This window comes from Cyclopterus lumpus, chromosome 9 (genome assembly GCF_009769545.1).
Source record: "Cyclopterus lumpus isolate fCycLum1 chromosome 9, fCycLum1.pri, whole genome shotgun sequence".
NCBI lineage: Eukaryota > Metazoa > Chordata > Actinopteri > Perciformes > Cyclopteridae > Cyclopterus > Cyclopterus lumpus.
Genome location: NC_046974.1, coordinates 7,347,051 through 7,365,128, shown reverse-complemented (window position 1 = coordinate 7,365,128; position 18,078 = coordinate 7,347,051). Strand labels below are relative to the sequence as shown.

Sequence of the window (18,078 nt, the reverse complement as noted above, 5' to 3'; positions counted from 1 at the left end):
CACACACAACTGTGTTGCAGCCAAATAAATGAGCCGGCACTCCTCCGGCCTAATAGTCTGGCTGTAATTAACATTGTCATAGTGATAATAGCCATTTATCCCTGACATATCACACACACACACACACACACACTCACACACACACACACACACACACACACACACACACACACAGTCCAAAACCTCTATCTTGTCTAGGCAGCTCGCCCAGCTGTCACCTCCCTCATCTGTCTCCCTCTTCCTCCCACCTCCCCTCCTTTTTCTCCTCCTCTTCCTCGTCAGTATTTAGACCTCATGATCCTTCTTTCCCGGTCCCCCCCCCCACCCCCCTCCTCCTCCTCCTCTTCTTCTCCTGTCTCCTTTTCCTCTGTTCTTTTCTCTTCTCTTCACTCCATCATCTCCCTCCCTTTCTCTCACTTCCTCTTCAAATATTCGAAACCCCCATTCGTCTTCTCTTCATCCTCTTTCTATTCCTTTCTGTTTCTGTCTCACATTGCAACTTTGTCTTTTTAACTTGCCGCGTTCACACTGTCGCAGAGTACAGTCAGCAGAACACTGGATGTGTCGTGCCACAACATTTCTTTGTGATTTCTACCACAACAACACAGACGTTTTGGTAGAGCAGGCGTGGACCCCAAAAGGAGCTTGAACAGACGGGCCAGGTAGGTTGAAAGGCCCCTTCCTGGTAGATCCTAAAGGCCCGGTTTGAATCGGGGTGAACAAACGGGACCAGCAGACGGCAGGACATCCACAGCGGGTTGTCAGAGGATCATTCTGCAGGCGGGTGAAAGGTGCACAGATAATGGGTGCAGTCACACAAAGGCAGGCGTCCTGGGAGAGACGTCAGTTAGAGCTGAGCTGGAGAGAAGAAATGTTATATACACACACACACACACACACACTTACTATATAGATGTATAGATATGCATTATTGTTGTGGACTAATGTCCGAGTCCCTGATGACGGAGCTACTGCTGCTCATAATTATCAACAGCCGACAGAAGGTTGAACCTCACTGGGCTCGTGACTAGTGGGCAGATGAGGGATCTCAGAATATGGAAAAACTACAGAAAAGATGAGACAGAGAAGCCCGGAGTGTTTCTTCTGTTTTTTTGTTGTTGTTTTTTTTCTTCTTTTTTCGTCCGATATTAAAGAGCGAGAAGAGGGAGAGCGCGATGAAAAAAACAAACCAGACGATGCGCCCGACGTCCCATCCATTGACACCGTGAATCCGTTTGAATGATTTCAACTGAATATTCATACTGAATGGTCGAGCAAGAAAATGAGACACAAATTACATTTCTTTCATATTGTACATAACACGATACCAACTGGTGTCACTGGCCTTTTTTTATTTCGGAGAGTGGCGTGTATAAAACGTGCCGCATATATTTTTCTTCATTTAAACAAGTCATAAACAACAACATGGGGATTCGAGCACCTGACGACTGCCTTTGCTCGTAGACGAAGGGAACTGACGCGATATTGATGACGCGACAGTTTGCACGTTAGGATGACAGTCGCTGGTGAACAGCATTGACTTCGCGTGGCATCGGGCAGCCGCTCTGCTGAATCACAATGTCAGATGCAGTCGAGGTTCATTCACTTCAACGGGACCGAAAGCAAACACAAGCTATTTCTAGATCTTCTCTTTGAGACTCTCTCCAGGAACTTAAAAACAGCTCAGCATCAACAGTATCGACTAAAAGTAGGTTTTTATTACCCCAAAAGTATTGTTGAGTTATGTTGAAGTTATGTTCATGAGGTGTTTATGTGTTTTACTTTGTTTGCATACTTATTTTCGAACTATATACTGTGTGTATACCATGCTTTTATACTATGTGGGTTTCTTACATTGTTTCAGTGATAGATTACACAGTAAATGCCATTACCACGTAATGAGCTGTTAAGAGGTCGTGGTCATTTGTTGCCAATTGTTCACATGACTCTAATTCCATGCATGGAATATGATTATTCTGGAGACAAATGACCCTCACAGGTCATTTGTTGAAATGCTCGAACTGACCTTTTTTCATTATTTCTGTTTTTTTTGCATCAAATAATGACTTTCCTCTCCAAAATGAACCGTGGCAGTGGGCAGCATCACAGACCAAAGATGGGCTTCTCCCAGCAGCCAATATTGTTTCCCAAACTTACCAATAACTGAACCAAAAATCAATCACATGAGTTATAGTCTACGATCATCTTTAACAGTTACAACTTCCATCCATCCATCCATCCATTTTCAATACCGCTTATCCTCATTAGGGTCGCGGGGTGCTGGAGCCTATCCCAGCTGACATAGGGCGAAGGCAGGGGACACCCTGGACAGGCCGCCAGTCCATCGAGGGCACATGTAGGGACATACAACCATTCACTCTCACATTCACACCTATGGGCAATTTAGAGATCAATTAACCTGCAGCATGTCTTTGGACTGTGGGAGGAAGCCGGAGAGCCCGGAGAGAACCCACGCTGCCACGGGGAGAACATGCAAACTCCACACAGAAGGACCGCTCCGACCGGGAATTGAACACGCGGCCCTCTTGTTGTGAGGCGACAGTGCTAGCCACTACACCACCGTGCAGCCCCAGTTACAACTTGTTTGAAATAAATAATGTTTTTAATAATGTGATATTGTTCCGTGCAACCAGAGAGTTTGTACGTTGTCCAGCTGATGTTTAAAACGTGTTAAAACACTTCAGGCTATGATCACTTTCCCGGTGTGCTTAGTGCTGTGTGTGTGAATACTTGGACCTTTTGAAGCAGCCTGTGCAGTACATTAAGGCAGTTAAATCTAAAATACAGTCCATCGCACACTCACACACACACACACACACACACACACACACACACACACACACACACACACACACACACACACGCACACACACAAAGAAAGTGCCATACACTTGATGTGTTTAATGGATCTGTAGTAAATTGCAGCTAAGTGCCTTTAACCAATTTTCCTTCCCAGCTGAGCCCTTACACACACACACACACACACACACACACACACACAGACATGCACACACACGCACACACGCACACACGCACACACACACACACACTCACACAGAAAACACTTTGCACAGGTACAGGTTGGACAGATGTGACAACAGAGTGAGATTGGAGAAAAGCTTTAAGAGAAAATAAAAAAATACACATCTCAGATAAGGTTAAGATCCAAAAAAATATATATATATATATATATATATATATATATATATATATATATATATTTGCATCATTATTTTAATCAAAATTCAATTTAAGAGCAGCAGATGCAGAAATACTTTAAAGTCTATGGGGCACATGCACCATTAACAACTGTAACAGTACATGTTTAGCAAATGATGAAGTTAAGATCCAAATATATATATATATATATATATATATATATATATATACATATATATATATATACAGTACATACATATATATGTGTTAGTAGTCCGGTACTTCTTATGTGCTTCCATGAGTTAAAAATGCTTTTGGTTTGGTTTTGCTTTATTTTATTAAATGGTATATATCTGCTGCCAAATGAATGAAATATCACTATGATAACGTGCATAAACCAAGTTTATGTCAATGCGGCAAGTTAACTCGACTTGAAACAAGCTCAATTAATGTGCTAACCCAGCCGTGAAAATGCAATTGGAGCAGTAAGATGCTGAATGTCTGATTTGCACACATGCACACCTTCACTGACTTTATTGCCTTATTAATGCCACATATAATGCAATAAACAAACGTACGTAAATGCACGCATGATCTGCAATTCGTTATTTCTCTCTGACCTTTCTGCTGCCTCTCGGTACAGATGTTCCTGCGTGTTACTGACACACATCCCAGCTTTCTTTATGTTTAATGATGTTGTGTTCGCTCTCTTTTTTACGATCAGACACAGACACCAACATTATTTGAGGTCTAAAGTAATAAACAGGGTGAGGAGGAGCAGGGTACAATAGACATGGGACTAGGAAACATTGCCAACGCATTACAGTGGAATAAAGATCCACCAGGAGGCGTTGAAAGGAAACCAATGTAATGAGAATAACTCAGCATTCTGAGCCATATTCTTCTAATTTGTCATCATACGGGTCCTTCTGCCTCTTTATCATTCTGCCCTGCTTTCTCGTATACTGGACATTCACTCAGATGAACACACAATTTAGTATTTCACTGCTTTGACCCCGGCCAAACACTCAATAAAGCATCCGATAGCACAGCGGCTCTCTCAAACTGTTACTTAACCCCGTTTCTATAGCTCCACTTGTGTCAAGACATGAGGGAAGGTGCTTTATGATAAACCTGCCCTTCTATCCTCCCCCTCATCCTTGAACCCTTCTTCTCGTTTTCTTTCCTCTCGCAACGTCTTTGATGCGCACCCGAATGTTATTTAGTCCATTTCTTTCCCCCACTCTCTCACTTTGTGATATTAAATACATGTGCACACAGAGAAATGAAGAGGTGAAGAGGTGAAGGCTTGGAGGAAATGCTCTGCCTGTTACCGGAGGCTATTTGTTAGCTTTCCTGAACAGTTTACTCTAATTAGCTAATCGATTTAATACGTCGATAAATAAAGTGGGTTCGTAATTAGCTAATCGAATTGTACGCCGATAAATAAAGTGGATTCCGTGTGTTTTGTATCTCTTTGGGCGGCTTCAACAGGTCGTGGCCAGACTGACTGATTTATCGATGCGTTTGATTGAACGTCATTATTATGTATTCTCATCTGCGTGCGCCGCATCAGATTACGGCAAACGATGTAAATGAGGAGCGTGCACACGCATGATGAATGCTACCTGTGTGTTCGTGAGGATTGTAAGTAAGCATGAGTGACGATAATACAACATGAGGCCACGCGTCCTGCCCCGTATGTCCTATGCTGATGTCCTGCTTTTGGGGATCCATAAAGAGAATTAAAGGGACCTGCCTAATCAATAAAGAGTGCTGTTACCGCGGCGTCACCTGATGGCACTGATATAAAGAAGAAATGGTGAAAAACAGGTGACCAATGGTCGCCACGGGAGGGTCAGACCATCTTGAGATGTTCATAATGTAGTGATCACAATATACATACAAAAGCATCACTAGCCATGTGGAATTGGTGGCGATATGAATAGGGTATTTGAATAAATGCATTTCTTTCAATTCCAGAGTCAAAACAGGATGACATCGACGTGATTGTGAAGTGTATATTTATGTCGGGTAAGGCAATGTAAAAGAGTGAAAAAACGTGGGCTTGGGTAACAGCAGGCTAATTAGCAAATTGTGTTCTTACCTCAAAAGAAATTGTAAATACAATTCTTTTGTACAATTTATTGGTGAATTTGATAAATTCTCTTACATCAGCTATCCAAGCCACTTAAGAACAAATCTGGTTGTTGAAGTGTCTCTTCCTTAAGGACCGAGGCAGGTAGCCATGACACATAAACAGCACCCAGAGTACGTGTGAACAACTTGTTCACTAACATCACAGACAACATGTGACCCCCTTTGACTCGTTTAACATTACTGTGAAGCAGAGAGCACGACTCAATTCTTTTTTTCATCACGCTGTGGTGAAAAGGTCACAATGAGACCAAACAGAGACTCAAGAGTCGGATATGTTCCAAGCAATTTCCTCCAAATGAGAAACTTGACAATTTAAGGAGTGAACAGAAAAGTAGATTTGTTTTTGTGTGTGTGTGTGTGTGTGTGTGTGTGGGGGGGGGGGGTTATTGTCTCGCATTTACTGGACACACAATCATAGATTAGTGGCAGTACTTCCACTGGAAGAGGATTGTGTATGTGTGTGTGTGTGTGTGTGTGTGTGTGTGTGTGTGTGTGTGAGAGAGAGTGTACAAGAAAGAGAGAGAGAGAGAGGAACAGACCAACAGAGCGAGGGACCAAAAGAGAACTGCTTACATACTCTTATTGTAAGTCACAGTTGGCATTGCATTCATACAGGAGAGCAAAAAGTGCCAGTTTTTTCACTGTGTCAACTCTTTACAACCCTGTGTGTGTGTGTGTGTGTGCAAGTGTGCCCTGTAAAGTGTGTGTGACTTAAAGTGAAGCAACTGGAGCGAGACCACCCATCACAGGAACACACGCGGTGTCTCTCCCTCTCTCTCTCTCTCTCTCTCACACACACACACACACTCATAAATGTGTGGATAAGCTTCATTGAAGAGAGAGGTTGTTTCCTCGACTTCACTTCTCTCTGCAACTTGCACACACAAACGTATTTGTGCATATGTTCTCTCACACACACACACACACACACACACGCACACACATGTTTGTTGTATGTGTGTGCAGGAGCCCACACAAGCTCTGGTTCATGTGCACGGAGAGATGTTTGACACACAAGGCCTGAGCGTGCACACACCTCCTCTCAGCTTATCTCAGTGCAGTGTGCAGCAGCTTTTGAAGGCAGTGGGGAGCTGGTTGTTGACGAGCCACTTAATAATTCCCTTGGACAGCCATGAAATTCTCTTCTTTTCTCCCTCTGTCTCTCTTTCTGTCTCCTCTGCTCTGGCTCTAATATTCTTCTTCCTGCTGTGTTTTTATCTGGTTGTTTTTTTTTCTTCTTCAATTTCTCAAATGTAATACTTTTTTTTCTCTCACTCCTCTCCTCTCTCCCCGGTCTGTCTGTTCTGTTCCTCTCGTCATTCTGCTCTCCGTGATTCCTCTTTGCGTTCGCCAGTAAACGCCAGTCGTCACTAACATGAAGCTTATTAAGGGACTATAGATCACAAGGCAGGTGTTCTGTGCATTGGATCTATTCACATGAGATGACAGATTAAACCCTCCTCCCTATTACCATTGGCTGTTTTCTCTCTCTCTCTCCTCAGGGACTCAGTTCAATTATGGTTAAACAAGAATATAATTCAATTACGTTTCCATCCTCATTAGAGATGCTTGTTCTCCAACACTAACTACTGTCTGTCGTGTTCGACGGCGGTCTGACGGAGGGTCACGGGCGCGCGTTGACCCATGCAAATATATGAGGGGCCATTTAGGCCATAACTATTGAGACACTCTCACACGCACTACTGAAACACTTACACACATACTAATGAAACACTCGTACATTCACTATTGAAACGCTTGTACACTCACTACTGAAACACTTACACATACATACATACTCTGTAAATACTCTTACGCATACATATGAGAAACACACACGCATACATATATACTTCTGTGTCATATACACATACATATGAAATGCTTACATGCATACAAGTGAAACATGTATACGTATCTATCTGTTTTCAGTTATATGTATGTATGCTACATGAGGATGTGCAAGCGTCTCACATGTATTCATACAAGTAATTTCAGTAGTGACCGTGAGAGTGTTTCAGTAGTATGTGTGTAAGTGTTTCAGTAGTGAGTGTACAAGCGTTTCAATAGTGAATGTACGAGTGTTTCACTAGTATGTGTGTAAATGTTTCAGTAGTGAGTGTACAAGCGTTTCAATAGTGAATGTACGAGTGTTTCACTAGTATGTGTGTAAGTGTTTCAGTAGTGAGTGTGAAAGTGTCTCAATAGTTATGGCCTAAACGGCCCCTCATACAAATAGACTACCAATTAATGTTCAGTCAGTGTGTGTGTGTGTGTGTGTGTGTCCTTCTGAGTATCGAGAGACCCGAGGTGGCACTTTATGTACATATATCGGGACTTTTTAACGGGGCTCGTAGGCGAGTTGGCCACAAAAGGTCCGCGTTAGCGTTGCGAATTCCCACCACACTCATCGGTGTCGAGGTCCCGTATTTAAAGGCCTTGTAAGCCAGTTTAAATTCACTTACCTCTATATTTCAAAGATGGAAATCAAATGTAAAAGATTTGGGTGAAGCAATAAAATACGCACAACTTATTTCAAATACATTCCCTGCTTGTTATCATTTATTTTGGCCTGTGGAGATGTAAACATGATATTATCGGTGGGACTTCATGGCCTTCAAGAGGCTACACACACACACACACACACACACACACACAAACACATATTTTAACATACACATATAGGCTACATACTGACATAAACACATTCACTCGTTGATTTCTTTTTGTGATGCCTCCATCTGCTCTCCTCACCCTGGATGAGGGAGAAGAATCCTCTCCGTAACTCGTCTGTTTTGGTTCCCGCACGTTGACTTTCTTTGCGCCCTTCATCTTCCTCCCATTCCTTTCATCTTTGCATGCTTTTAATCCTGTTTGTCCCCTCTCTTCCTCCTCCTCACCTGCTCCTCACCTTGTCGTCATATATATATATATATATATAAATCTATCTACAGAATCTATTTTCGGATTTCAAGCAAGACCGAGCAGCTTCTAAGAAGGAGAGAGAGAGAGATAAAATAAGCAGAATAAATGTCTTTGTGTGTGAGAGAGCTCATTAAGTAAAGGTCACACAGAGTCCTGTGGTTGGGAATGAGAGGGCATTAGCAAACTGTGTGTGTCAGTTGTGAGTTTGTGTGTGTACCAGAGGTCTGATCTTGTTTTGCTTTGTTTGTGTTATTGTTCTATCTCCACCCTGATATGATATTTATGCTTGTTTGTTTGTTTGTTTGTTTGTTTGTTTGTGGGTGGGTGTGTTTTCTCTTACTCTGGATGTAGGTTTCTATATATACGACATGTGTAACATGAATGTGCCACACAACTAAAATGTATTCTCAACAAAGTTTCAAGGGACATTTCATATAATGTGGTCATCGCTGATACTTTTAATCACATAACAGATCTGAATACTGTTTTTGTTGAAAATTGGCCCCAAAAGTGCAGCGTGATTGTGAGAACCTTCATTGCCACAATGCACTTTCTTTTCTTTTTTTTTAAAACCCTAACTTTACATGCTTTAACTCAACATTAAGAATAACTTCAACCCAATGCTGAGCTTAAATCTCCGGACTAAAACAGAAGAAGACTGAAGGAGTGGGCAAACAGTCAGAAGGGTCTAACTTTCCCAAAGATGTGCTCAATCTGAAGATGTTAAAATGTGTCCTCACAAAGACAGAGACACGAGAACACACACATCCTCGCACAACCCAAGGTGCCGAACATTTTGGATTGAAAAACGTTTAAATGCTGATTGTGTCTGGAGCCACACAGTGAACTGTGGACAACGCAGCACATTCATTCTGCATTTCTTCTTCTTCGTCTTCTCCGTTTGGCATCAAGACGTTCGCTCAGCTGAATTCCACTAGAGCAAAATAACCGGAACACACAAACACACTTCCCATCCAGAAACAGTGGGCCCAACTACCTATAATCGTGTGTGTGTGTGTGTGTGTGTGTGTGTGTGTGTGTGTGTGTGTGTGTGTGTGTGTGTGTGTTGGAGGCGATAAATGCTACCTTGGAAACTCAATGCCGAATAATCAAGATTGACGCTGGCAGACTGTGCTGTGAGGTCTGTGTGTGTGTGTGTGTGTGTGTGTGTGTGTGTGTGTGTGTGTGTGATGGTTTGTTTGTGCTATTTCTGTTGGAAGGATCTAATCAAATGTCACCATGCTGATTACATTAATCTTGAGATTTATAATCACCTCTTTTTCTCCTTCCTTTAAAACTCTCCCCCGGTCTCTGTGTCTTGTTTATTTGTGTCTCTTCTGCCTCTCTCACCATCTCCAGTCATGTCTCCCTTCTCATGCACGTTAGGTAGATAACATGCTCGAGCACGAATAACAGCACAGGAGGGGGGATTTCGTTCATATGACAAGTTAACTGCATGTTGTCTAAAAAGAAAACAACATATACAAATAACCGTTGCTTCTTTCAAAAAAAAGATGTTTGCGTTTACCTCTCATTCATCTCTTCATCTATCTCAAGAACACTTTTTCTTTTTCTCTCGTAGGACACGGAGGTGGTGAACACAGCCATCCTTACGGGGCGTCGCGTCGCAGTGCCCATCAAACTGGTTACCGTGGAAACCGACGGGCAGGTGAGGGAGGTGGACGACTCGCTCACCTGTACCTCGACGGACGTGGACGTGGTCAAGGTGCGTGTTGCACAGAGAGATGTATGAGTAGGAGTTTTTAATCATTTGTGCATATTCAGACACACAACGCCACTTATATATGTCATTTATATATATGACATATATGTCATAAAACCGGACACACAACCATGGTCTGAGGGTACGTTGTTAATAACTGTACACGTGTATTTGTTTTAACTAGATACATTACGCCTGTTCCATTTGAGATGATTGATATGAGTGTGCATGGCAGTAAAGTACACTAGTTTATGTTTTGCTTTTTGATTGAACGTGTGTCAAAGTGAAAAATTGCTCAGGCAAGTCACAGAATGTCTTAAGTCGTGGTCTGTCAGGTAAGTGAAATATGGATTGGGAAATCATTTCTCAAGAGTTTGAGAAATACAACCGTTTAAACAACAGGGAGGAAATCACAATAATGTGCGGAAGTAAACGTGGGGTTATTTTACACAGCGAGTGATCCATCTTGAATTATCATTATATTCTAAAATCTTGAAGGATTTTTCTGTTGTTCTCTAATTCCCTTTGTGCAACGGAGCATAATGAGACACTTATCACAGTACGCAGGCTTATTTTAATCTCACTTTCTGTTGACTGAAAGTCACATGAAAGTCTCAGGATTGCTGATACGTGGGCAACTTTTCATTTAATGGCCATAAAAAGCAACATCGGTTATTTATATTCGGTTCAGTAAAGCAAAATTATCAAATCCCAGGAAAACAGATGCGGCCGTTAAAAAGAAACTCCTTAGATTACGATGTTATTACTGAACTACGGCGACATCTTTGTTAAGGTTGATGTCTTTTCAGCTTCAAGACATTAACTAAATGATGTGTGTTGGTGCTTCGCCGTGTAAGTGAAACAAAGAGAGAGGCCTGCGAGCCATTTTGAAAGCCTGGATTGTGAACTCGCGCCTCGTTGAGCTTTGCTGTGTTTGCGAGTAAAGTCCGTAAACTGTTCTTTAACAGTTAAAAGGGCCGGCGCCGGAGAGTCTGTGTGACAACGTTACAGTTGCTCAACTTTATTGCTACGTGGAGGATCTGTCTCGCTCTGAGCGTCGTCTTTTTCTTTCCTCCTTCTTTCCTCCTCCTCCAGGGCGTGTCAGCGCGGCCTCCATTGTGTGTCTCATTCCCCCCGTCAGACGCCATTGTGGAGTGTTTGTTGCGTGACTACTTCATGTCACTGCGTCCGCCCTTTTGCTCCGCCCTCTTGCTCCGCCCTCTTGCTCCGTCCTCTTGCTCCGCCCTCTTTTTCTTTTTCCTCTCTCCTCCACCAATGTTAAGTCTCGGGTGGCGGAATCACTTCCGAGGCTACGTCCGCCATCTTTATCTCTTTCTCGCTCCTCCCTCTCCAACACACACACACCACACACACACACACACACACACACACACACACACACACACACACACACACACACCCCTCACCACGTGATGCATTTTAGGTAGTATGCTTGTAATCGTATAATAGATGGTTGTTGATTTATAATATTATTGATTTTTTTCATATTGTTATTGTTAAAGATAAATATAATCTGTTATATTTTCAAGAGATTATTTGGTGCATATGTGTTGTGATAATAGCTGGTAGTTATAGTCTTCACTGATCAGCACTGTAACAATTGACATTTTGAGTGAACCTCAATTTTTTAAACTTTATCCACAGTTTGGTTATTGGTCCCTCATCCCAGGGTGGTGCCCCATTACTGTTAACTTATGTTAATGATCCTATTGATATTAATCATTTTAATTAATTTAATTTAATTTCAATAGTTCAATTTGCATACTTGCAAATACCTAAACTCTCTCCTGCCAGATTCCAACATCTGCTAGTATGTTGCTTTAAAAGATATGTATGACATTCAGCTGATTAAAAGTGCCCTGTGGAGTTTTCTTGTAAACAGATTTTCTGTTTACATTCACTGTGAGTGACCAAAAACACATGGCGTATATATCGAGGCCAGGCTAATGTGTCGAAGGCACATTCCTCTTCTTCCCTGCTGAGTTCTACCTGCACGCAGCATGCACGCACCTCCCCATGCGTATGCATGAGAACAAAGACACATACACACTGTGTTATCGTGGTCAAAGACTCCTGCTAACTCCCAATAAAGCTTTTCTGAACGTGGAAGGTAGATATGCCATCCCCTATTCTTGCTCAATCTACCGGTTACTTTAATAACATGTTGTCCAACCAGAAACAGGCAGTTGGGAAATAAGCACAAAGCCTTTTGTGCTCTTCTGTAAATCAAACCTGTTCAAACTTGATTTAGTTTATGTGGTTAAAAAGAAAAGTAACATTTTCTTTAATGAAATCAAGGTTAAAGGTGCTGTGTGCATGAAGCCCACATTTATAAACTTAAATGCATGTCGTCTCTAGCCTGCTTTTTTTCTTCTTTCACTCTGTAATCATTCCTCACTGTTCGCTTAATCCCCTCCACGAGGAGGTCAGAGGTCAGTGTCAGCTAGAGCAGCCGTCACGGATCTGGCAGTGATGAAGGGCGCGACAGGCTTCAGTGTGAACTTGATCTTCAGTGCCGAGCCACATAAACTCAAACAGAAATACTGTACTAATAAATAAAACAGAAACACCTACAAGAAAATACCTTTACAGAAACAAGCTGATACTATGGATTGAAGATTGATTCTCCTTGTGCTACTTCTCCTCTGTGCCTTGAGGACCTAAAGTGAAGCGCACCCTCGCTGCGACAGCTTCAACATGAGGCCAATTTCCTGGTACAAGCCGACCGCAGTGGCGCTGTTTAAGTACGATCAATAACAACACAGCCCAAATGGAAGGAGCTCATTCAGATAGCTGTAATATTAGCTGTTAGTATGTGTGTGTGTGTGTGTGCGCGTGTGTGTGTGTGTGGGGGGGGGGGGGGGGTAGGTCTTTATAGACTAACATACAAACACAGAAAAATAACACACACATCGCATGTTTAATAGATCCCTATATCCACAACATGACTGTTTTATTTCAAACAATTAGCAGCATAACGCCGCATTTAGAGCAACCACAAAGCATTTTTGCTTTTGGCAGCTAGAATATTTGCGACTCCGTTTTTGTGTCACACAGTCAGACTGATATCATACTTAGCGGGATCTCCAGCTGTTCATGTTCCTTTACTGAGACTCTCTCACAAAGTAGTCCCGCACGTGTCTTTGGGATTTCAGTCGAGCTGAAACCTGCTCAGCTCTTCAGTTGTTGCCTCATTTCTCGCCTCCTCGATCAAAACCATTGCCTTTCCATCCAATATTGTTTTCAGTCGACGCAGCTTCATGTGTGTTTTACCAGTACTTCTTCATTTCCCCTGCAAACCAGGGGATGCGTGTGCAGCGGTAGGAGCATACGTTGTCTTACCGCTGTCCTACCCGACTGAAGTGTAAGCATCCACCCTGCTTCGTACCATTAAAGCCTGCACCCCTGAATTACTTCTTCATCATATTGATATATTATGATGTACAGAAATGATCAAAAGGGGTAAGCAACACCAACATATTCAGATCAAGTTAGGGACGCCATGCAGAAACTATGATAAGCGTTGGTACGACACGGCGGCACATCGGAGACGCGAGAAGCTGTTTAGCAACGTCGAGCCCGTCCCATGTGCTGATTGTGTTTGTTTGTGTGGGAAGAAGAGGGTGTGCATGATGATTGAGTGTTAGCAAACTGTTGTTGTTTGTTGACATCTAATCTGACAGATATTTCCCCTCTAGTCTTCCCTTACACACACACACACACACACACACACACACACACACACAGAAACACACACACACTCAGAGAAGCTTCACCAAAGCCAGCCTTTTGACAATGGGACCCATGGGGTACAGCTCCAGGTAGCTAGAGCTTTCAGTGAGTCATTATGACAGCTGTAAAGTGCAATAACGCAAACATTTGTTACACTTTACCCCCCCCCCCCCCACACACACACACACGCACACTCACACACACACACACACGCACACAAACCACCCTCTGCAGCCAAATCCTGCACAGAAGCAGGTGAAGTTTTCAGAGCACAGGAAACAGATTAAGGAGTTAGTTGCATTGAGTACATTTTAAACAATGCCGTTTTAAATACGTAGCACCTGTCACCACCAGTGTCACGGTGCTGGTTGCTGGAGCGGTCCAGGGCACTCACCTATTTGACTCCTCCCCCTTATTCATTGTTACACAGTATATAATTAGCAAAGTTATGAAACGTAATAAGTTCACCTGCTCACTCAACTCAGATACACATCCCTTCCTGTATAGATAGCTGGAACAAGCTTTTCTTTGATGGCCAAATATTTATTTATTTTTTTAATCGGTGAGAGCAACAAAGATTAAGACCGACATCAAGTGTGCATACAAGTTAATTTAAGCAATAGGACCACAGTAGGTCTGTTTTCTTTCAGGCTTGCAGGCGATGCTCACAGCTTTTGGTGTATGGATGAGAATAATCCCATATTTTACTTTTAGACCAGCCCGCGAGCGTGCGTATAGTTTTATTACGCAGGATGGCCAGCTTTTCAGATATGTTTTAATTAGACTACTTTCACTTTTGAGAAGGAGTTTTTCAGCGCTTAATGTGATGGAGAGACACTGAATCTTCAGAGGGCTGTGGGGCGCACACCTGGCTCTCTCTCACCTGACGATGGAGCGGCAGTGCGCACTCTGGCCCCTCCCTCACTTGATGGATGACAAAAGTCTAAATAAAGCCAGTCGGGGAAAGAGCAAAAAACACAATTTCCATCGAGAAAAGCCTCCAGTGGCATCCGTTGCTCTTCTTTCAATGAAGACGTTCTCCCCAGTTGTGATATAACGTTCACATTTCATGCCACGCCTGTATTATTATTTATTATTATTATATTAGCCGCTTGCTTCTCTGGAAAGTGTCTTTACAGCACAGAGAGAAAAATAGAACAAAAGAGACGTAAAATACCAAACACATTTATTTGTATTTTAATCACATGGTAAATACACAAAGAAACAACTGGAGACCATCTTGTGTTAGAGGAATATACAGGAATATAAACTCGTGGTAAAGTACTCACAATCCCCTCTGTGGCACATTTTTGCCATGATTACACTCAAAAGGTGAACACATGGCTGTCGTTCTTAAATAAATAAACTATCCGCTCCATCTTGTGAACGTGGCTGTCCTTGAAACGAGACTTTCTGTCCCCACAGAGCAACGTACACTGAATTGAATGGACCTCTGGAGCAGCTTTTTATAATGCTTTATAGATCCCGGGGCCTCGCGATAGTGAAAACGCATTAAACCAGCAGAGAAAATCAACGGGTGATTCGAGGAACGACTGCATTACACTTTGATTTCATTCTTAAACTTGTGAGGGGAAAAAAAAAAAGAAAAGACAATGCTTCTCTGCAAGTTAGGAGTGATAATCGTCCTCGGACGATTAGCGTTCCCCTTTTGTTTAATTACTCATGGTGGAGCAATGTTTGCTGGGGGAATTGCGCCGCGCTCTTTGCCTTCCCTGCTTAATGAACATAAAGGCGATTGGCATGGGCCTGTCACCGGCTGCGGTGGACCGCTGTAGATTTCAATGATGCGGCTTGTGTTTTTCAGTTTTAGCCCATTTTTTCGCTGACAACAACATAAGCAGCGGTGATGTACTACATAGATAATAACGTTCCCCTCCTCTTCAGCCCTCCCTCGCTCTTCTCGGTCAGTGTAAACCATCTTGTTACGCTGTCGTTTGTGATGTGTGTATGTGCCGCGATTGTTGACAAAGCAGTATGCGTAGGTCAGCGGTGTCAAAGCCGGTAGGGGACGGATAGGGGACGAGCACACACATACACACAAATTAGCACCAATGTCCCCGGGGGCCTCGCGCAAAGGGGAGGAGTCATGTGACGAGGGCTGGTGAGGAGATGGGATGACAGACCTGGACAGTGGTGGAAGTGACAAGATACACGATTTTGGATGAACGGGGAGCACAGTGAACGCCGAGAAAGGAGAGAAAAGGAAGGTAGAAAAAAAAAAAAAAGAAGAGAGGAAGAGGAAGGAGATCAATGGAAAGAGAGTTTGAGAGGAGAGAGCTGAAAAAAAGGAAACGCAAGACAATAACCCACCAGCTTAACACCTAGATCCCTGAACAGGAACAATTGACTGTTGGCTAAACTGTTGGCTCCGTCCTGCTCGACTCGGGGAAGTTTGCACTCCAGGAACCTTAGAGAACGTTTTACCAAGATAGAGTCACGCTGGCCAAACACATCGATTCGTCCTCATTTTTAAAGGCCTCCTCTCTTGTAACTTTAAAAGTAACAAAACAAAAGGTCTGAGACCACACATGAGTTGAGCCAAAGGAAAGTAACTGAAAGGGAAACTAGTGCACGGATAAACTAAACGTAACAAGGAAAGACCGGCTGGCAACCGCCTCTACCAAGCCAGGTGAGCTGAATCTCCCTGATGACCTGACTCCGCCCCCTATGGCTCCTGGAGGGAGGGGCCTGCTCAGAAAGGGGCTGTCTCCCACGTGAACACACTTTGGGGACACACACGTTCATGCATCTCTGGCCAGTGCCGTACCATAACTACATACACCCTAAAACCAATTGTGTCCTGTTTCTCCTCCATATTGGTGGACATACACATACTTTCTTATTTGCTTCATTGTTCACACACACACACACACACGCACACACACACACACACACACACAGATCATCTCACAGAGACACACGGGGGATTCAAGCGGTAATTGGTTAGAGTGGAGATTCCTTTAGTGATGTCGTCAGTAATTGAATTTGACGAAGAGGAAGACAAAAACGCTCTGAAGTGGTGGCGTGTGTGTGTGTGTGTCAGAATTTTATGTTTGAGGGAGATTTCGCGTGTGTGTTTCCGCATGCGTTATACGACGGATACAAAGCAGATTAAGAATTGATCTGTGTGCCATTTAATGAACTAGTCGCAGAGTTTGACACGCGCCTACGTGACCCCACATGCATGCACACATGCACACTTTCTCATCCGCCCTTGAGAAGGCGCTACGCGTTTCTACTCGCACAGTGTCTTTGTCCCTATAGAAGAAAGTGTCCTTCACATTTGAAAGAGAAGTGACGGGTTCACATTCACTCTCTCTGTCCTAGTTAACGCTCGTGTTTCCATCACATCACTTAGCAGGTTGTGCTCCGCGATAGGCTGAGGGATGCCCCAGTGCTTCGATGTAAAATTGATTAACTTGTAACTCTCTCCTTTCCGCTGTGTGGGTTAAAGTTCGTGGCCCTAAATGGGTTAAAGTTTGGGAATGAATGAAGTGTAACTGTGGTTTAAGGAAGTGCTTCATCACAGTTTGAGGTAAGCAGACATCCATCAATTGGACGCAGGTTTCTGAAGGTCACGGAGCTATTCTTGTCGGAGGAGGTGGTAGAGCACATCACATTTAAAAGACAGAGAGGGACACATTTTTTAAGAGAGAGCCTACATGCTGTTGCATGTTGAATATGAAAAGAGGTGTATAGGGGGGGGGGAGAGAGAGACGTGAGGTGTGGAGAAGGTGAGGGTTTGGGAGGAGAAAGAGAAGCGTGAATCCTGATGGCCACCAGGGGGCAGAGTTGGCTTTTGGGTTATGGGTTAAGTGAAGGCCCGGTTCAGGGTCGTAGTTAAGGCATGACTCATTTGACCGATCCTCAGTCCCGTCCCTCCTTAGTTGCTGAGGCTAGGTCAGACCTTCTTCACAGACCTTCTTCACAAAAGGAAACAATGCAATGGTGCTTGCTCAACTGTTATTGGAGTAGAGAGCGAAAGGGGGCGGGACTTACAAAGGGCAATCTTATGAGTGACGCTAGGCCAGGGTAAGCCTCCTTGTAACTTATATGAGTCAATTCAATGTCCTCACAAGTGACCGTAAGTGTGTGTTTCGGTAAGCGTGTGAGTATGAAGGGCTGACACTGTCACACAGCGTGGAGTCACTGGGGGAGAAAAATGACTTGTACAAACTGAGATGGAAAATTAATGTTTCGTTAGTACGCTGCACAAAATGTTGAGCTGGGAAAAAAGGAAACCTTTTAAGAAAACATATCAGGTTCTCATCAGTGCTGATAAGGGTCCTGTTGTTCTCCTTTTGCTGACTGCTTTG

General features: G+C 43.3%; 1 protein-coding gene across 1 annotated transcript in view; it reads left to right on the top strand.

Moving 5' to 3' along the window:
* Positions 1-18,078, top strand: part of si:dkey-215k6.1 (transmembrane protein 132B) — a 205,936-nt gene that overhangs the window by 158,815 nt on the left and 29,043 nt on the right. Inside the window, exon 6 of the mRNA XM_034541835.1 lies at positions 9,848-9,991. Coding sequence (XP_034397726.1) covers positions 9,848-9,991 — 144 coding nt within the window. The remainder of the gene's footprint in view (positions 1-9,847; positions 9,992-18,078) is intronic.